Raw genomic sequence first — 22,784 nt, forward strand, 5'->3', positions numbered from 1 at the left:
ACAGAGTTGATTTTCTAATAGCAAAAGAAGAAAGAAAGGGTACATTTGAATCCCAAGGACAATCTTTTAAGAAGTCACAAAAAGCATTTCTGGTCACGTGTTTACAGATAACAGAGAAAAGACTCAAGCAGCATGGAAATGTCTAACCACTGGACATACCTCCCATTGGCTTCTCTAGGAATTGCATACAGCTGTCTACCTGCTGTGGCACAGAAAATCTCTGCTATCAGACATTCATATTTCCTTGCTTGATTTTTTTTTCCACCTAAATAAACAATTGGCACTGACAGTGTGAGAAAGGTTTCAATCCCTTCTGAAGCTTCGTTTCCTGTATCCTTTCTCAGAGCAGCAATATTGATCTTCAAAAACACACTGGATCCACCTCTAACACTTCTGTGCCATGGGAGTCCCTTGCCACACATGATAAGTTTTACAGTAGCCATGTTTCAAAGAACAACTTAAATCTTCTTGGCACCTGAGGACCCAACCCAAACTATGGCTTTTTTCTAAGTGTGGCAGAACATCAGTACTAGCATATGGTTTGGAAGGTGGGAACAGAGAGAGATGCCTCTCCTGCTGTAAGTGAAAATCAGGTTCGTGATTGCCTGAGGAACGTGAACATCCATTAGCCTATGGGTCCCTGTGAGATGCAACTTAAGATGCAGCAGCATTCAGACTATGCTAAAGTAGCTGCTTGCATCCAGGTAGACTGCCATGGAAATCAGCATTTTGTCACTCTGCAGGATAGACAAACTGCATCCCTCTACCCTGCATAATAAAGAAAACTGCAGGGTGTATCTGAAGCACACACACTGACCTCAGTGATGCACTCTAAACAGTTATTTCAAATGCTTCTTCCTCCCAAAAGTCACATGCATAATCTACTTCACTTATTTGGAAAAAATGCCCAGCAGAAAAAAAAACAGAGCTCTCTAAAGACAAAAACACTGCTATGGTGCCCTTACTCTGTTTATTTGTTTGTTCATTTGTTTACTTTCCCAGACAGAAGCTGCATTTTCTGGCTGGCTCATTCTGTTTCAAACAGAATGAGCTTTATAGAACAGTCAGCAAGTCTGGTAATTTTTGCAGAGTTATTGCTCCCATGAAACTGATGCACCTAATTTGTGCCCCTCCCCATAGAAGGTGTGGCTCCACTTGGCACTTCCAGAGCAACTCATAGCAGTTGGCTGCAACAATTCACAGAACCACAGAATCACAGAACAGCAGGGGTTGGAATGGACCTCAGGAGATCATCGATTCCAATTCCCTGCAAGTTTCCCACAACAGGTTGCACAGGTAGATGTCCAGATGGGTCTGAAATATCTCCATAGAAGGAGACTCCATCACCTCTCTGGGTAGCCTGTTCCAGTTATCTGTCACCCTTACTGTAAAGAAGTTCTTTCATGTGTTTCTATGGAACTTCCTATGTTCAAGTTTTAAGCCATTGCTCCTTGTCCTATTGCTATGCACCACTGAGAACAGTGTGGCATCATCCATTTGCCACCCACCTCCCTTCAGATATTTATAAATATTGATCAGATTCCACTGATGAAACAGGCAGAGTTGGTGCATAAGGTAACTTCTAGGCATGATTAGAAAACAAAGCTCTGAAGTTTACAATAGAATCACAGAATCAGTTAGGTCAAGAAAGACCCTCAAAATCATGAAGTCCAGCTATACATGTAATACTATCAAGTCCATCACTGTCTCTAAGCACCGCATCCACATGTGTCTCAGAATCATAGAAACACAGAATACCTCAGGTTGGAAGAACCTGGAAGAACCACAAGAACCACTGAGTCCAATCCCAGGCTCCACAAAGGACCAAACCCAACGTCTGAGAGAGGTGCACCAGCGCTCCCCGAGCTCTGGCAGTTTGGGACAGTGTCCACTGCCCTGGGGAGCTGCTCCATGCCCCCCATCCTCTGGTGCAGAGCCAGTTCCTAACCCCCACTTCCCCTCCCCTGATACAGCTCCATGCTGTTCCCTCAGGCCCTGCTGTGGTTCCCAGAGAGCAGAGCTCAGTGCTGCCCTTCGCTCCCTGTGAGGAGCTGCAGCTCTCCTCAGTCCCCTCTGCTCTGGGCCCAACACACCCAGGAGCCTCAGCTGCTTCTCATACATTTTGCTCTCCAGATCCTTCCTGATCTTTTAGCTCTCCTTTGGATGCTCCCAAATAGTTTTATGCCCTTCTTATATTGTGGCACCCAAAAACACACCCAATGCTCAAGGTAAGCATTGCACCATTGCAGAGTACAGTGGAACTAACACTGCTCTCTGAAAAACCTCTAAGGATGGCAACTCCACCATTTCCCTAGGCAGCCTGTCCAATGCCTAACTACCCTTTCCATAAATAAATCTTTCCTGATTTCCAATTTAAATCTCCCCTGGAGCAACTCAATGCCATTTAAGGCTGAGTTAAAAGCTTACCTCTTAAATGATACATTTCTATCAACTGTGCAGGGAAAAAGCTGGTATTGTCTTGCAATTTGATTTTGTCCAAAAGAAAAAAAAAGGCCAGGAAGAGGGGCCACACTGCCTTATAACACTGTGGCAGGTAGGTACTTTCTTGAGCCATTTTGCTAGAATGCATGAGCATGCAGTGGCCCTCTGTGATCAGGGACACAGCATCTGGAACAAACTCCAAGTTCTCTGTCCTCCACAAGCAGTACAGACAAGCTTGCTTTCCTGGCAGGGAAATTTTTTTGTTACTTAGCTAAATGGATTTTGGAGCCTCTGTTCTAATGCTTAGGATTTTTGCTTTGAAAACCAAATAGGACAAAGGAAAAGCTGTCATCAGCTTCAGTGGGATTTTTATCATGGCATTTGTGAGGGCTTCACTGATTTGGGTGTAAGAATGACTGATACATGCCATGGGGGGTAAGAGATGAGAGAGTCTCAAAGCAAGGCTTTATCCATGCACCTCATCTGCAAAAATACTCTCACCATGAGAAGGCACAACCATTCACCCTGGCTTTGTACAACTCCTGTGGGGTCACAGCACTATTTATCTTCTCTATGTGACAATAGAGAAATAACAGAGATGAGGCTGACTCTCTGGAAAGTACCCTGCAAGAAATATGACAGCAGGTGTACCTGATTACTTTTTGTCTGATGGTTTCCTTGCATCCGGGTGGCACAGCCTCAGTTCTTAAGCAGCTCCTTACGATGCTGCAGTTCAGACACTGTGCCTGATCATCATTCCTAAAGTAAATCCAAACTAACACTTGTGGCAAAGGGAAAACATCTCGTTTGCATCAATAAAATACTATGCTATTAATCACTTCACTAACTTATTAAGTGAATGACGTTTAAGAAATCTACAAACGTAATACATGGTCAACTGAACTTAGAAGTTATATGGACAAGACTACACGGAGCAGAAAATGACAAACAAAAAAAGTTTGTTCCATGCCTGGATAATTGTAATCAAAACTTCTGCTATATTCATCTTTACCGATAGTATTAATGACATTTTAATTAGGACATATTTATAAAAACCTACCCAAAATGATTGATGAACACCAAATAATTTTATATAATGTAGAAGGGCAGTAATTCTGTAACTTAATGATTTAAAAAGCATTGCTAAATAATAGTTCTGTTTTTGAACAAATTTAGCATGGGACAAGACTTATGTTCATAGTTTCATTACCACGATCTTTTTAAAAAATCATTTTAAAACAAAATTAACTATAGATGCTAATAAACAAAGGCAGCTATTCAAATAACTCTAGTCTCAGTAAAACCATATATTTGTGCAGAACAACAAAATATTTAACTGAGATGTGGAGAGTGCCAGAAAAAAGACCTTGATGCATTTCTTTTTGGCAAAAAGCAGCATGCTTACCACTGGCTGTTCTTCTGTAAAGTGTGGCCATCGGCCATTCTCAGATAAATTAAAAACGTTCTTTGATACACTGTATGAGTCACATACGGGCACAGAACTTCACTTAGCATTTAGGGAAGTGTCCTGTTAGTAATTTCTGCTGCATCCATTCAGTAATAGAGTTGGTGAGTTGTTTTCATTGAGCAGTATGGATACTGAAAGAACAGAGTTTAGGGAGGTGAAGGGAGCACAAGTATAGGTTATTTCAGGTCAAACTGAATTCATAATTCTGGCTGAAAAAAATGAGGAAAAATATTTTCAAGATTATCCTACCTGCGTTTTCACTTCAGAATCCAAGCAAAAATTAAACAAAAGGTTATTTTAAAAATAACATGAACCACATCTAAAGTTGCTCAGATTGGTCCAAAATGAATTTAAAAAAAATTGAATGAAAATGAGAAAATTAAAAAAAAATGCCGTTTTTGTTTCACTGAACATTTCCCAATCCTTTTCAGGCAAAACGTGCCTCTTTTTGTCTTATTTGTCAAGTAGTTATCAAGAACCCTCATCATGGAAGATGCAGAAGCAGAAGGCAGGAAGGCATTCCCTCCCCACCTTCAGCAGCGACTGCAGGTTAGATACAATAACTAAGTGAATTTTTGCCGTCTGAATACAAGAAAGGTATAAAAAACAGTAATCAAATATTACAAAGTGACCCACAATACAATTTCTCATTATTGGTACAATGATCCCATTGTTCTCGAGCAACCATTTCAATGGCACATATTGATGTTTAAATAGTGAAGTCCTAAAAGTCACCCCTCTGGGATGAGGTAAAAAACATGTTTGAAGCTCAAAATGTGGGAAAATTTTCCATCCTCTTTCACAGTCAAAATTTTGTACAATCTTTGCGTTACAGTTTTGTTGCTGTTTCCACTGAACCTGTCATGAAACTATTTTCAAACACAAAAGGTCAGATTTTACCTGTTGCTAATCTGCACTGCTTTCAAAGACCTGTAGTAACAACTTCCACTGGGCTCTGAGGCACATTCTGAATTTTGCACAAGCAAACTGACTTGGTTACATTCAGAAGCCTGAATTCCCTGCAGTAAAAGTTTCAGTGTTAGAAACACGGACAAAATCCAGCTTTATAGAGGGAAGTCACTATAGCCACCAAAACATTATTTGCAGAGAAAAGCAAATGAATATGGTATAAACCAAAATGATATCTATGCAAAATGAATGACACTTATAACTTAGGAACAAATAGCATCATTGCTCCCATTATCTTTTTATTGACAATTTTCATAGGAGACCCAATAAAGTGTTATGAAGATGCAGCTGGCATCTGGAATTCATTACAAGTCAGACAACAATGTTGTTTTTATATTGTCTACAAGCTTTTGAAGAAGGTCAATTCAGAGATTATTTAAATTAAATCTAAATGGTAATGGCCTGCAGCTGCTCACACTTAATATGTTTGGCTTCATATATATTATTAATGAAAATTCAATGTAATTCTATTCATTTCAAACTTTTGAAGCCACTGTTCTTATTTATCCTTCCAGATAGTTTCACTGTAATTACTAAAACAAATGAAATTGACGTTTAAGTGGTAATTCATAATCAAACAGCCAGGCTGAATACTCCCTTCTAAGGAAGTGGTACATTAATATATAAATATGATTATACTGGTCATGTCAAAGTGGAAGCATTGCCTGGCAGTATCGATGCAGTGTGCAGCTAGACTTATCCCAGGTTTGCAGCATAAGGAAAACACGCAAATTAAAATGGTCACTATTCAAATGTATGCCATTCAGTTGCTTTCTTTGAGAGGTGTACCAAAATGGTGCCACTAAAATAATTATCACACTAATACAACACACGTGTCATCTTCAGACATGATTTTCACTTTCATCAACATACCGAAAAAACACCAAATAACCAATGAAACAACCCTGAAGAATTCCTTAGGGCACTGAATTCATCTTAATGTGGAAAATAACTATCCTTGTTATATTAATATATTTCACTTACTGAAGGAGGACAACTACCACACTGTGATGAATGTGCTTTAAATGTTTGTGTTCAAACTGTCTTCATGATGTGGAATATCTCTAAAACCAACACGTACACTAACGGAACAGAGGCAGTTACTTTGTAGGGCTTTTTAAAAATAGCGTGGTATGGAACTCAAACTGTCAGTGCATAAATTACTGCTGCCTTGAGGCTGCAATAACTTACGCATCCTTGTTTTCACCCCCTCACACACCTCCCCTGAAATCTCCCTTTCAGAGAGAAGCTCGGATCTCCCCCCTCACCTCTCCCCTGGTTGTGGCAGCTGTGACACAGTCATTACGAGCACATAGGCTTGCCCATCGCTTTGTACGTGAGGGAGGCAGAGAAAAGGGCCACAAATGACTGAAAAACAGGAGGGCCTGAGTTTTATTTTCAAGAAATCTTTGAAAAAAATATTACTGCAATAACGACATGCTCATATAACTCATTATTTGTCTACAGCCAAGCATAATTTGATTTTCTTCCCTTAATAAAATCTTGATCTCATTTGAGGTTATCATTGTCAGTTCATGGACAGAAACAACTGATCGATAATGCTAGTACTACTAAGCAATAGGCAATTCTATCTACAGAGCATACAGAGCAATTACTGACACCAGTGTAGTCAGCACAAAGGTTTGATCTTGCTCAGGCAAACAATGTCAGAGGGCTGGCTTTTTTTATTTTTCATCTCCCTTCACCCCCTCCCTCCTTTTTTTCTTTTTAAGAATAAAGCCTTATCTTCTCAATAAAAGATATGTTAAATTACTCTAAAAGACTCATATTTGCTCACAACATTGTAATTTCCCTCCTTTTAAGCAAGGTAAAAAAAAGCCAGTAAGAAATAAGATTGCAGCAAACAGCATTCTTCGATCTAGAAACACATTTACAATAACTTTAGTCTTAGGAGCAGATCATGACACAATGCAGTCTAGACTGTGATGGTATTGTGTGTATATAATGCTGGCAAAATAATTAAACTGCACTGAAAGGATTTCATACTGCAGTTCTGACTTAAACTCATAAAATTAATTTCTTCATGAATTAATGCACATAGATTGAGGTCAACGGAGTATACGACTTTGACATTTCATAAAGATGAGTGATAATTATGGATTCTTCCACATATTTTAGATTGCTCAGCAAGATGTAACGGCAATTGAAAATTACATCTGATAGAAGAAATATACTGTTTATATCATAACGTTATCCAACATTTTCGTTTATTTGATGTATTCACCCATTAGAATCACCCATACTTGGATATGAACTATACCACACATACTGAATTGAAGGCACCCAAGAGTTCTAATAAATGCTTTCCCATGTTAATTCTGAGACCAAATCATTATTTCTGTACGACCAAGGGGATCGCAGCAGAAATTTACAGTGCCATATGTAGCCTTTGTGACAAAGATTGCTATAGTATGCCTTTAAAGTGATCACCATGAATCACCTCCCGAAAAGAGATAGCTACAATTGACTGCGGTATTTACTTGGCTTCAGGATGCCTAAAATATTCTAAAATACCCTGAGAATATCCCTAATAACCACCGTCACATATTTTCTTCTCTGGAAAAGTCTCCTTAACTATGGCTGTGCAGTCCAGCCTGCTTAAGAACAGACTAGAACCATAGCTTTTGAGACAGCTTCACATATCATGCCATATAGAGAACATGAAAGGAATAGAAAGACTTTGCACCCATCAATGGCCATTTCGTCATTAGGATAAGCTATAATGACTGGAAGTGGCTTTTTACTAAGGGGAAAGGCACCTCAGTTAAATACTTATGAGAGAGGAGTGCTGATAAAAGAAAAGAACACAAACAAAGCAATTTGGATCTGTCTTTGGCCAAGGATAACATAGTTTAGTGCAGCATATGGAGTGCTCATGCTCCTTTATAATTCCTTTCTCAAGTACAGCTGGGTATATTATCAATATCTGTATTATCAGAAATTAATTATTGCTCTTCTGAACATGAACAGAGAGTGAAGATGTAAATTACACCTTCACAAGCAGCAGAAGAAACACAATAAACATTAGCAGTTCACTCAAATTACAGCAGTCCTCTTATACCCAGTACATGTACAGCCCCAGCAATTTGCTGCATGTGATTATTATCAGCATTGACAAAAATGTCCCCAAAGGCAACAACACCTTAGGAGCTTCTAAGAAACTTGAACAACCAGTGCTTGGTATCTGCTAACCTTTCCAGACTGATGCTGCTTTATCATAACACACACAATTCCAGCGCAGATCACTGCACTGGGGCAGGCAACAGAAGTTGCCACAGTTCAGGCGTATAAAATTATTCAGTTTCAGACATGATGCACTGGCCCACACTGCTCACTAAGTGACCACTGCCTTGGCAGAAACACCTTGTCTTCCTCAAGCTCAATTCCATTCACATGGAGAGTGCACAGATACACTTCTCATGCAAATCCAGACTTCATGGCACACCTTATCTGTACAGCAATAGGAGAACCACCACCAATACAGGACATATTTTGCTGTTGTAAGAGATGACAACTCTCTGTGCTTAATCACTTAAATAAGTTGAAGAGGAGTTCTTCTCTGCTGCTCTGCAAATCACTACTTGGTGATCTGTTTCGTTGAGCTGTTAGCAACCAAGGAAAGCCAGAAATATTTTTAAGAGCAAAGCAACAGGCCATGAAGATGATGAGCTTAGGATCAGGAAGAATAAAACCTTAGGCCACCTTTCTCACCCATGGATTCTTCTCTGTATTATGAACAAAAGCAAAAGAGCTGGCCAGCAAGAGCTCTGTATCTAAAGCTGAATAAATGAATAAGCACTTGTTATGGAGTATAAAATTAACGGCAGGAATTTTTCACATTTTTTCTTCACAGATTAATACTAAGTCATTTTATGGAGACTGAATATATAGATAGCATAGTGTACAATCAATGAATATACAGATGGTATAGTATATCCAGGAGCTTGGCTGATGTAATTATTATATTTGGCATATTATTATATTGGCGTAGGAAAAGAAAAATACTCACCCTATCCAAGGCTCACAAAATAGACTCCAGTGGAGCAGATCTCCAGAAGAGATCCTTCCCCAGTGGCAGTCAGCTCTTAAATGGGTCTAGGAGAGGTGCAGCCAGGCTCCACCCCTTCCTGCAGCACAGGTGAATTGCCTTCACCTGTGCTCCCAGGGCTGACTCATTGCTTGCCTCAGGTGATCAGAGGTTCAGTCTGTGATTCAGCAGCCTCATACAGGAGACCTCTTCATTCTACAGTACTACAGTTGTATGTTGTTTTACATAGCTTCTGGAATGCATACTTGCAGAAGAAGAAAAGGAAAAAGACAAAGTGAAAAGGAAAAAAGGTGTGATTTCAAATGTCTCATGAGAAACCAGAGAAACATCTGTCTCCTTGAGAGAAAAATCCTTAAAAGAATCCGTAGCCCAAATATAATATGAGGTCACTTCACTTGCCAGATGAGTGGGTTTATCAGAAATGCATTTGTCTCTCTACAAAGTGTCTGAGTCATCTTTATGCTTCCTGAGTCAGCTGATATTTTCCGGGAAGCAAAAGGCATACGGTCAAACTAGTTTAGTCAATTGTGAAGCACAGAAGAATAAACTACCCCTAATGGGGTCAAATACAGAAAATGTGTAGGTCAAATATAGGTGAAGGAAAATACTGATGCTGTAACTGATGCAAATTCCATGGCACGCACCACTTGATTAAGTACCTTAAATGCAAAGTTTCTTATTAATCTGTAACAAGTTTCTTCGAAGGCTCAATTTTTTTTCCTAGGTGAAAAGGGAAATTCACAGTAAAATTTAAGGGAAGATGAACCTTGTGTAAGAATACAAAAAGCTGTTTTTCATGAGTAAACTGGCCATTGGCTTGCAGACTGTCATTCAGCATATCTCCTAAATCCTAGCTCAATGTGGTGTGAACTCAGCCACAGATCAGGCTGTTAACATAATCAGGGCCTGAAATCTTCCATCTGAAAAACAGGACCAAAACCACTGTTTGCTCTGTACAGGTGTGGCTAATCTCCATATATTCTTGTTTGACACCATCAAATGGGAATAACTTCAGAAGCACAAATTGTCTCTAACGAGATGAAACTCTTACACACCATTCATCCAGCGTGCTATACAGTCCTTATCAAAAGAAATGAAGACCCTCTTTAGACAGTGAGAAAAGAACATGCTATTGCTTAGCTGAGAGCCTAATTTTCACTATCTCAGGCCAATCTAAGAAAGAGGATTCGATTTAACTGTTGATTTAACTTGTTCAGATGCTCCAATTCACTTGGATATTCCTCAAGCACTGCAGAAATTTCCTTTGCATTTGGCAGTTTTTACCACTTGCCCCCGTTACAGTTACTCCTATATAATTCCATTAAGCCACAACACCCAATGCTCACTTCAGAGAAGTCCTTCACCTAGTGAATGGTGTTCATTTGTCTGGGGCGGAGATCTACTAACACATCACAACCTCAAGGGTGTGAAGGCTCTTGTGGTTTATGTAGGGAGTCCATTCTCTCATTCTGAATAAGAAACAATAATAGTGATTCAAAATTTCATGGCCCACCAGTAATACCTCCCACTTGGGTTAAAAATGACTAGTTCTAGTTAAAAAAAAATGATACATAGGAAGAGTAAACAGAGTCAAGATCCAATAGACAATGATAAAACATACAAATTTGTAAGAAGTCAAAAAATGCCAAATACAGCCATCATAACTGCATTAAGGAACAGGATATCAAAATTGTTTTCCTTTGGAAAACATGTGATAACCAGAGCAGGCAACTCCACTGACATATGAATTAAAGTTCACATACTAATGCAATATCATACATCTCTCTCTTTCTGATGCATACTACTTCATCTTGAGTTCACCAACAAATAATGCTGCTTTCTTCCATCCCACTCAAAGAATCAACCCCTTCGCACAGTCTTTAAGTCAGCAAGACAGATCGCTTCTATGAACAGAACCCGCACAAGTCCCCCAGGTAAAGCTCTGGGAACCTATACATCAAAGTCAGCATAGATTTCCAGTCTTAAAAGCTGTGCTGTAGATATCAGGACAAAATAATAGATCCAAAGAAGTACTCCTAGAGCTTTTGGATAAGATGGGTTAAATTAACAACCTTGATATAAGCGTATTTGCAATCCTTTGCATGTGAGTACTCTTCTTCCCATCCTTCTTTTCTAGCCTAAAATGTCCCACAATCTCCCTGAGACCAACAAATTCTACCTTGTCTCCTCTGGTTCCAAGCAAAGCCCTTCCTCACCTCTGAGACTTGGCTTTCTGTCAAGTCCTTGCCCTTGTCTCATAGCAAAAAGGCCAACAACTCCTCTCATGTATCTTTTCAACCCTTCAACCTGCTCCACCTGCACTTGGAAAATATCTTGACTATTATCTTTGCTTGAAGAAATCTGGAAATGTGAGATTCCGATCATTTAAACCTTGCTGATACACAAAAACTCAACTGGGAAAAAAAGCTTCTGCTTCTTTAATTACTAGTACGTTTAATACAAAAATTAAATGTGCTATGGCTTTGCCAAAAATTAAGAGATGTATATACTAAGCTAAATAACTAAATGTATGTATTTAGACAAATCAGTTTATAAATGCAAAGCCTTGAGACCTTCATCCCTACGGCATGGGTGATATGCTGTCACTTCTCCTGTTTCCCAAGCAAGATATTCAGGCTTCAGCTTATATTCCTAAGAGTACCAGTTGCTCTCATTAGTGCTACCTGAGAAACACACATCCTGCTTTAAGATTCCAGAAAATATTTATTCAGGACTTTCCCAGCTCACAGTCCACATCCCCGATTGTTCTGACTCATTTTTACAAGCTGATTTCACACAATTTGAGGTCAGATTCTGATGTGCTTGGTCACAACTGTATTCACACCGTGTAAGTGAGGCTACCATAAACACCCTATCCCAACACCGCTATGTGTGTATGGGAGAAGGAATGACAGCACAACATTGCTGCACGAGTGCTATCAGGCCTCTGTTACACCATGCTCTTGTTCTGCTGTCCCCCATTCTTCATGGATGGGCAGACACACTTCCTTACTCTCAGCAGCTCCATGAAACAAGACACATTTGTTGCACACGTGCACATATTCTACTTGTTGTTGGCAAGTACTGCTGACAGTAGTGCATGTTCCAGCAGCTTCAAGGGATGCTCAGGCATTCTGCCTGGACATCTCAACACCAACTCTCTGTGTACATGTAAAACTTGTAAAGTGGCACAGAGCTTCAGTATAGAATCCCAGGATGAACTCTGTCTCTAGCTGCATCTTTGTCTTGCCAATACGATGCATCTCATGCTGGATGACTTTCAAAGCTGGTTCACTCCTTTTGTTCATAAGCTAGAAAAAGGATTTATGTCATTAGCAGGGGTAAGCTAAACACAGAGCAGCTAATGGGAAAGATCAGGAGAGAAATGCTTAAGGCTCAGTCCACTAAAAAGAGCCAGCATCCGTTCTCCCACATAGGGTCTCAGTGTTTGTTTGGGGAAGGATCAGTAAAAGAGCTTTCTTCTGCATCTCTGTACCACAGAGACCAAAATAAAGGGAGTCTGCATGACGCTTTACAGGTTTCAGAGGAAATAAATGGAGGGTGATTATCAAAAAGCTCGATTTAACTGTTCAGGCTCAGACTGCTCCCTAACACATTTAGGCAGTAAAGTCGATCAGTAAAGCAATCCTGGAATATTTCAGTTAGGATTCTGGCATGTTTCCTGAACAGTGCCTTAGTTCATACATTATACTGCTGAAAGCAACGAAGCAATGTGCCCTAAATAAGAATGTCAAAATTTGCCTCTTTGTCAGGGTAAATTACTAATATTTCACACAAACATTGCTAAGCAGTATCTATGACTTACCCTTCAATATAAATACAAGTTCTAGGCATTACAAGATGGTAAAATCACTCATTCTTTAAAGGCTGATAGTGAAAGAAAAAGATCGTTTTCTTATTGCACATAACTACATAGAGTTATATCTTTCTTTAAATCTAGATAATGGATGTTCTACCACAAGGATCTTTAAACTCTGTGTGTTATATCCGCCGTACCAGAGCTTGAAAACTAGAGCAGACATCACATCCTTTCAAGGAGAGCCAACATTTTGTGGCTATGCTGTAAGTTTCACTGAGGCCATGGCTTAGAAGTAAATTTCTGTATGGCATTTACTGGGGCACAAGGCTCTCCACATGTACAGACACGACGACATCTGTTCCTGTGACACAGGGGCCGAGCCTCAGTTCTGCAAGTCCCGCCAAGATTTTATTCCCCACTGTGCACGTTCCAAAGTAAGAGTGGGAGTGGAGAACACAGAGCTCACCTACGTAGCTATCTTAATGCTAGCAACTGACACTGCCTATGTGTCATGCACCTGATCCTGGGCTGCTGGCTAAAACACTCCAGCAAAGGAGCCAGAGAGCTCAAGGGAATCAAGGTTTACTGCAACTCTTGCCCATTTTGACTCCATTGGTGTTTTACAGGCTTCCAAACATGCTGTGCATGTTCTGCTATTCTTTGCCATGGGCTGATACTTAGAGACAATAATGTGAAGATTTTAAATCCTTTCCTGATTTGGAAAGTACGAACAAAATGCACTATATCAACTTGACAGATGCAAGTGAGAAGAATTAAAGGGATAAACAAGAAATTATCATTCTTATAAACAAGATTTTACGAACAAGCATTATCATCCTTACATTGAAAATCCCCACATTTAATTCTGAGAAAATTGTCTGTGTATCTCCTTTACGTCCTTTCTCCTTTCTGCACTGGGGTCAAAGCAGCCCTATAGTCAGTGGAACTCCCCTGCTCTGAAGAATAAACATGTTAATGAACAGCTCAACTGTTGATTCTTCAGACATTTGACTTTTCAGCAGGTGCTGCATTCAGATGTTGCTAATGCTGGTGTGGCTGCTGCCACCATTTTCTTTTTTTGCCCTTTACAGAAGAATGATCTTCACAAACGGAGATAAAAGCTCCTGAAACGCAGAAACACAATACAGAATTTAAGAAACCAGCTTTGTGCTAAGAGGACTTCTTTTGCATCTGTCTGTTGATGGAAGGTGATTAAAAGCAGGGGTCAGTCATTTACATTTTTCATTGCCATTTTCAGAAGATATCAGCCTACACAGGTATGTTGTACCAGCACCTGATGTTCTGAGAACTCACCAGATATTAAAGCTGTGTCTTTCTAGATTCCACCAAAAATTAATCATATCCCAGTTTTAACACCAAAAATGTTAAGTCCTACACATCTGTATTTTTTCAATGCAACTATTTCACCCCCCTAGTCATATCCATCACTTTAATTTTGTGGAAGATATAATGAGCCTAGTTCTACAGGCCTCTTCTTTTATCAGCTCAGATCTCTCATTCCCCAGGGAAAGCAGTACAGCAGCGACTTGTCCTTTGATAGCAATAGATAACTAACCTCATTTTGTAAAAGCAGAACTAAACAGAAGAGTTATTCTTTGTCTTCAGCAGCACTGAATCAGACCTCGTTGCCATGTACTGAACCCAGTTGAAGAAAACTCAACGCCTTATGCATAATCATCAGGAAGCTTACAATCGCACCGTTTCCTTTTCTTTCTCTCTTTCTTTTTTTAATTTTTATTTTATTTTTTTTTTGCTATTTACCTGGTATTTATTCAACAGAGTACCACAGTGGAGGTGAATGGGACACGTCATATTTTCTAGAGCTCAGCCCTTCTGCATACCTACCTGTTAGTTATGCTCATGTCATATTTTTTGTATTTCTGTGGCAGTAATGATTAAAGATGTAATTGCTTTTAGAAATTAAAGCAAATATTTGGAAATTTTAGCCACACAAGCCAGGCCTTCAGATACATCCTAATGTGCCTCAGCTTTCACTCAGCCAACGTTAACCAATCAAAAAATGCTTAATAGCCAATGGTAAACCTATTTATCAAAGGTTTTTTCTTGATTTTCCATATCCTTAGATACCTACTGAAAAAAAAAGGACAGCATTGCAGACTTGGACAGCTATTTAGTTACAATGACAAAAATATGGTGATCTATGTGCACCTGTGTCTGGACTGAGGTTCCACTCTGTAAGCTGTCATTATATAAACCAAAAGTCCTTCTATAGTTCTACAGGGATGAAGTTTATTATGATCTAAAGAAGAGAAAGAAGATGCACATCACAGAGATCTCTTGGTGAGATTTGCTTTAAGTGATCTGCATGACTGAAATCAGCGGTTTGGGTGCAGCAGATAGGATAAATCAAAATAATTTAGGATGAGAGGCCTGTGTTGTACTGACAGATGGGGTGTGAACAATCTGTACAAAACAGCGTTTCTCAGACAAAAATAAACCAAAACGTTAGCTAAGAAACATTTTTGAAATTTAAATAAATAAAAGCTTCAGTATTGTAATCTAATGTACCACTTTTATCATTAAACCAAGAGAAGTACTTCACTCTCACACAGCAGGAAGAAGGCTATGAAAGCCACAAGCCAACCTCTCCACACCTTCATACTGGTGTTATTCCACACCACTGCCTTCGGTGGAATCATGCCTGGACTGCAGTAGCACCAAGAGGAGGGATGGACCTGAAGACTGGAAATGAACTTGAGATTTCTGATGAAATATAATCCCCAGCACGAGATGCAACAGGAAAAGGTGACTTTTGTGACAAGTGTCATCCAAATTCGTAACGGCTTTCTGTGTGTAACCTCATCTTGCTTCATCCTGACATAATCTTAATTAGTCTTAGTTCTACTGCAGAGAAGCCCACTGAGGCAGTTAGCACCATATAATTAATCAGATGTTTCACACGTATCACAGCAACAACAGTGTCAACTTACTGATACAGCTAACACAGAGAAAAACTCTGCCTTTCCTTTTCACATGAACTAAAGCATGTGGCATGGAATAAACACAGGACTTTTCCTTCTTAGCACTGCTTAATGTCCTTTCTTCCTCTAACAAATATTTCCTAATGCAAAGTATATATATATTTTCTGCTGGTACAGGAAAACACACAATTTGATATTTCTTTTAAATTTCAGCTTCTTCACAGAAGAGTAAGTCCAGCAGCTGAAGTAAGCAATAAGACATAAGTCTTGCTTCTGGAATTCATAAATCTCAGGCATTATTTTTTTTTCTGTGTGCTTTAGCAGCCAAGTTCCTGTTTTTAAGAAATGCAGTTTTGCACCTGCACATAAATATGCATTTGAAAGCACTATCTGCAACATGCACTCATCACATAGCAACAAAAAATAAAGTACTTGCATACAATAAACATATGCAATGCACACACATTAACTCACTGGATTAAAAGCTTCACCACCTATATAAGTAATTGTAGATATTAGCTTTGTTCTACAGTTTGAGATTTATCTTTTGATCTCATTGCAGGAGCCAAATGCTGTGGTGTTGTGCCTACTGTCACCGTGGGGGAAACCATATGATTATGTTGTTTGATGGCAAAGAAGGAAAAAAAACATTGCTTAAGGAAAGCAATTTTATAAAGAAGCTGACTGTCCATTCTCCTACGCTTGCCCTGAAATAGTTCAAGGAGCAGTATAAAACCACAAAAAGGCTTATTTAGTTGTTGTATAGCATCTGTAATACGCAGTGGTATTTATTAATAGCAAATGCAATACTTAATACACGGCAGTGTTTTGCTTGAGCAGAACATTGCAAAACTGCCTGCAAGAACAATTTACTCCATAACTAATATTCACCATAAGAAAGAGCAGCCTAATGTTTTGCAATTTCTCAGATTCTCAGAACAAACCAGTGAGATGATAATCCTCCTAAAAGGCAGCATATAATGGTAGTTCATTTCAGGAATCAGCAGTGAATAGCTTAGCACCTTCTCTCTACAGTGTCTGTGCTCCAGAGCAGTGAAGTTTCTCATACAGGAACTACTAAGAATTGTAACAGCCCCAGTGTTTTCACCTGTGGTGGTATCTCAGGACAGGAACACACATAGTCTTATCTGCTATCTGAAACAAAGAATCAATCACCATTACTGTGGAAGGTCTTCGGATGTCTTTTGTACCTGAATGCCTATCACAAGAAGTGAGGCAGGCTACTGGAACTGCCAAAAGTCTCAGGTGCTGTCATCCATGATTACTGTTTGCCAAAGGAAGGAATAGAATGTCTGCTTTTCTCTTCCTAATGCCACGCTCTCTCCTATACAAATCTTTTAAATTTCTTTTAATGCTGGAAAAATACAGTAATTGTAGTTTTGATGAAACTGCTGCCAATTTTGTTTTATAACCTGAATAAACCTGGAGTAACAAAATACAGTTAACAGCTCACTCTTGCTCCTATTTTAGCAGAAGGCAAATATGTTATCAAACAACAGCAGTGAGCGTGTATGTAAAGGAAAGAAAGATAAGATGTGGCAGGTGTATCTCAAAGCACACACATACACACATCAGAAACAACTCAAAGCACATCATCAAGCTATGTATATGCACTGATGACTCTTCCATCTCAAAGACACCAGTGTCCTTTATCTTCTAACCCTTAGCTACATTTTATAATCCCAGAGCCAGCTATGCTCTCATCTAACTCAGATTTCCCACTCTGGTAGCCTTAGTTTGAATGTCTGAGAGAACATTTGGCTAGCATAGCATGCACACTAGCCACAGTGGGCTCACAATGTGATTTTAATTAGTATTTCTAAGATTGTTAGCAGGATGTGAATGGAAAGTACATAGGCAGAAAGCAACAGAGCTTAAGCAAGATTCATGGGGCTAATTTCACCAGCAACATCTGTGATTTAAAAACTCATGGCACTCAGCTTTTCCATACTTTCCTAACCAACCTTTTCTACCTGACCTCGATGTAAGCAATACTTAGCATCTCCAGATCACTAAAAATGCTGAGCTCCTGGCATTCCTCTAGTTAGCAGTCTGAAAACCACCTTCAGTGTACAGTATGTCCTTAGTTGGGTGATATAATTAATCTTCAGTGTAAAAATCATAGCCACTGAAGACTTGCTCTCTACCCAATACGTAGTAGGTCAGGGCATCAGAACTCTGCCATGGGAATTGGGAATGGAATCAGAGATTCTTTGGCTCCACTCAGACTCCTCTGAAGGTGTTGGAGTTGTTAATGAAAAAAAACTGGTAGGGAGGACAGTGACACTTCCACCTGATGAAAGAAATATAAAAATCTGTAATAAGCAAATTCAGTATATTCAGAGAAGCTGGCAACAGTTACTCCACAGAAATATGCAAGTGTTTCACAGAAAATGGCCTCTGCTGTTTAGATCTACCTTTGACAGAATTTGTTACCTACGGTGCAGCAATTAGTCAGCAGTTGGTTTAACCATGGATACACTGACTTTAATGTATTTTCATTCTGTAAAGTGTACCTCTGGTCACTCTTGTCATGTATCTACCTTCATCTCTGAACATCCATGTGACATATCTAGAACATCTTTTCTCCAGCAGAGCCCTAAAGCATTTTATGCATTATATTCTCAGACTGTTATTGATGCCCAGATATTTCCAGCATGTATCTTGGCATGGACTGTTTTTGTCCAGCAACGGGAGAAACACACATTTATGTAACGCAGTGAGGGATTTACAATGCCATGCAGAGTGGAAAGTCTTGTTAACAGTATTCTTCATATTGTTGATTTTATTTATTTTGCAAGGACTCAGAAATCCTGGCATTTGTTGAGTTTGCAGCTGTGTGGAAACTAGGTGTTCCAAATTGAATGCTTACAGTATCCTCCAGGCAATGTCTCTACAAATGACAAGTGCAATGAAGATGCCCTCTTCTCATCTATCCCTTCATTTTTGTTCCTTCAAAACAAACTTTTTTTCTAGGAATTTGCAACCACTGATTCTGGTAATAGTAGGAACTATTTTAGTGAGAACTATTGGCGATCAGTGTATGGTTGGGCTGGGTGATCCTGTGGGTCTTTTCCAACCTTGGTGATTCTATGATTCTATAATACTTGTGCAAACCATAAAACAGGAAAGTCAAATCAAACAACAGTGCTTACCCCGTTCTGTGTCATAGAGGTACACAAACTTTTCCCACTTGTAATAGGTCAAGAGACTCAAGATGGCTCCTTTTAATGCTGGCCGCATTTGGATGACAAACTGCACGTCTGCGTCTGTTGGGAAGCTGGGTGTGATGAAGGACGTGTGAAGGGCTCCACAAAATGACGTCAGTGTATTCATTGACATCTGGTCATAGAATCCAAAGATGGCATAAACTCCTCTGGAAAACTGTGAGCAAACTGACAAAGAGAAACAGGGGAATTAAAAACTGAAATACAATGAATGCAAAAAAAATTTTGAAGTACATTTGAAGTAAGCCCACTAAGCAATCCTGAAATTATTTCGTATGATGCAACAGACCAATGAATTTGTGAGATATTATATAGTAATTTCAGTGTAGCTGACAGAGAGATTGCATCAGAGATGGCAAAGGAACCTCACAGGCCAAGTGCGAAGCTCTGTCCGTAGCAAGGACTGTGATTGTGACTGGGAGATAAATAAAGTACAATACAGCACAGGAGTACTTCTAAAGCAAAACATTTCTGGACTGAGATAAGCAAGTCCCAATTGTAATGAAAAATACGTTTCCAAGAAAAATGATGACTCAACGTTAACAACCCCACTTGCCAAGAGTTGGATTTAACAACAATTTTCAAATAGCCCCATTAACCATTTTTGCCAAAACTCTGCATATTTAACTTTTCAAAAAGAAAGGAGAAGATGTTACTTGTTAGGAAGACATTACTTCTAAAAAAAAATGTACAACATTGTTATTTCTGTAAGTACCATCATGAAACATTTCCTGTCATAAATGCTATTCAGGATCACTAAAGCCTGTTAAAGTAATTTCTTAAAGGATTCTCCACCATATTAGCTCATTAGCCTCACGGATAACACCTCAGATAGGTACTCAGGTGTGAAAATTCAATTTTCTTCCAGAGGTGCAGATGCAAAAATAGTAATGCCATTAAGGAATTTAAGTGTTGAAGGCACTGTAACAGGCCTTGACCAGAAGTAGACACCAGCAGCAAATAACAGCTGATGCAGGCAGAAAAGAGATGCACACGAGACAGGAGAGGGAATAAGGAGTACTGATATCCTAAAGAAAAGTTTGCAAAAGTTCTCAACCACAGCCAAGAAAAGATATAAAAGAAGTTACAATGCAGCAAGAATTAATTCCCAGAGGCATGACTGAGGAATTAAACACACGGTTTCAAAAGGCATTTCATTAAACTATATACCAGCAGGATATAAAGCAGAAAAGCTACCATAAAAATTATCCGCTGAAGTAACAAATAAAGGCAGTAACTTACAGGTGAAAAAAAGGGAAAAATAAAGACTGTGTGACAAAGTCTGGCAGTCTCCAAATCATTACAATGGCATATAAACTCTCTAATTCCATCATAACAGTCACTGAAGTGGGGCAAGCAGGAGCTGGGCGTCCTCATATACACTGAGTCAGTATCTCATGGATCAGGCTTCTCTTACATATTTATTAATGGCCTAGTTTACCAGTTTTTATGTAGATTCTTACTGAGGAGAAAGCAAAAAAGAGCAAGTCAGTGTATTCCAGGAAATATCCCTTCACACAATGCAAACAAAACATACCTCCAAAAGTCTCCTGATGCTAAAGGCCCAGAGCATTTCAAGAGATCCCAGATTCACCTGTTCTTTCTTATCAGCTCTGAGGCTCAGGAATACTTCTGAACTATGACTCCAATGAAATCTCAGAGTTATAAGAACCTGAATGAAGACTCAGCAGGGGCTCAGAAAGCTTGTGCTTATGTTAGCATAAGCTAACACTCTCAAGCAGTGAGTAAGCAGAGACTGAAATCAGGCTGTGGACAGCCTGTTCAGGGAACGTTTAGATGCTGCGTTAAGGGACATGGTCAGTGAGAACTGTTGGTGACAGGTGGATGGTTGGACCGGATGATCTTGTAGGTCTTTTCCAACCTTCACGATTCTATGATTCTATGCTTCTATGACCGTAAGTAGATCCTTATCCAAGCACTATCCAACAGCAGAGATGGAGCTACTATGGGCAGCAGACAACCCACTGCAGCCAAGAGCTTCTGATCTGGCCTTTTGGATACCTGCAACTATTTTTCCTACAGAATTCTAGAGGATCATCAACAATAACTTCTAACAAAAGTATCCCCCTGCCCAGAACTATTTTCCAACTTAGATCTCTGTTCACTGCAGATTTTCAAAATATAACACTTTTAATAGGCTATCAGTAGACCAGCTTTTAATATCTTAATCTCTTAAACTCCTCTGCTTTTTTTCTTTATAGCTTATTCTTCTTGACTATCTATTCTGCATGCACTGTAGGGTGCCAATTCAATTTTACTGGCCCATTTAAAAGCCAAATAAACCTTTGTTTTTATAAGGGGGAGATAAAAGACCAATTATCTTGGTCCTCAATGTTCATTTGTGTTTCTGAACTGACAATTTTGTTATGGTTTTGTAGCACTGGGACTTTTGTTTATTCTGTGGCCTAATCTCCTATATGATCAGATGAAGCTCCTGAAGACATCGATGAAGCCATGGCCATCCAAAAACCAAACACATCATTACGTTCATTTTAATGACATTACTATTCTAACATCAAATTATTCTAAATCGAAGCAAAATAATAATTACTAAAAAAGTAACTAAACCTTAGCTTTAAGCTTTTTATACAAACTGTCTTCCATTGACAATAAGAACAATCCTCATTTTAGAGTAAGAATTCTGGTATTTTCCTTAATTAACCACCATTGATTTATATTTGTTTTTCCCTCTTTGAAAAATGCACATAGTCAAACTCATACTCTGGCATTAAAGAACTGATTTGGATGAATCCTGATGAAACCTCGTCCCCCAGAAACAGGTCTTTTTTCTTTCTTTTTTTCTGAGATATATCTTTAAGATGTGTTTTTAATTACAGTTATTGCTTCTAATACTGAGGATGCACAACCATTCACAGGACAGCATATATCCAAGTCGCTTTACCACCTCATCTGAAAAAGCTGCAAGATCCATAAGAGAGGGACAGAGGGTTCTAAGTAGCCCTTATCCAATGGAGGACCACAGCTTTGGCATCAGGTGCAGGACAGACACAACTTTATTTAGGTAGGCTTAACTCTGAACTTGTTCTCAGAGTAAGCTGAGAGTAAGAAGCCACATGCCATCAGTTTCAAAAGAAGCAGGGATGTATGGCAGAAGCCTGGCAATTCTCAAGCATGCCAAGAGAAAAGAAGGAGCTTCTGGGTCATGAGACTAAATTGTTTTCTGCCAAGGAAAGAAAAAGCCCAGAGCAAGAATGATCACACTGGTGAACAGATTTGTTAAAATCGTAATAATAAAAAACAAAATGAACAAACAAATAACAACAAAAGCAAAAACAGCAACAAAACACATACACAGCACCAGCAATGAAAACACAAACCTAATCAAACCCAAATAAATTAAATTTTTGCATCTCAACTGTATAGCAGCTGAACCATCCAGACACCAGTGTGACTCGGTGAGCCCAACTTCTGTTGCTCCACCAGCAGTTCCAGTCACATCAGCCCCTTCACAGAAACTTGCCAAGATTAACCAGACATCATTTTCTTCACTCTGACCCCATGAAGGTTCCAGGTCAGAATCTCAAAAGGTGCCCCATTTCACACGAGTTATAAGATGTTTTATGTTTTTTTTATAATTTATTTTTTGCTTTCTAGCTGTATTTAGCTCTCCTACCTTTTGGTGACTGTGACTACTCCTGACACAGCAAGGTTGTACAGGCTCTGACATCCCTGCTATCTATTGCCTGGAAGCTAAAGTCAAATCTTCTCTGACACCATTCTATTCTATTCTATTCTATTCTATTCTATTCTATTCTATTCTATT

At 39.2% G+C, this 22,784-nt stretch overlaps 1 protein-coding gene across 7 annotated transcripts in view; it reads right to left on the reverse strand.

Moving 5' to 3' along the window:
* GRIA3 (glutamate ionotropic receptor AMPA type subunit 3) overlaps positions 1-22,784 on the reverse strand; it is a 238,597-nt gene that overhangs the window by 88,664 nt on the left and 127,149 nt on the right. For all 7 annotated transcript variants that reach the window (XM_019618294.2, XM_031554701.1, XM_031554700.1 and 4 more), the window contains one exon: positions 18,908-19,147. In XM_019618294.2, the coding sequence (XP_019473839.1) occupies positions 18,908-19,147 (240 nt within the window). The remainder of the gene's footprint in view (positions 1-18,907; positions 19,148-22,784) is intronic.

The sequence above is a fragment of the Meleagris gallopavo genome, chromosome 9 (assembly GCF_000146605.3).
Source record: "Meleagris gallopavo isolate NT-WF06-2002-E0010 breed Aviagen turkey brand Nicholas breeding stock chromosome 9, Turkey_5.1, whole genome shotgun sequence".
Classification (NCBI taxonomy): domain Eukaryota; kingdom Metazoa; phylum Chordata; class Aves; order Galliformes; family Phasianidae; genus Meleagris; species Meleagris gallopavo.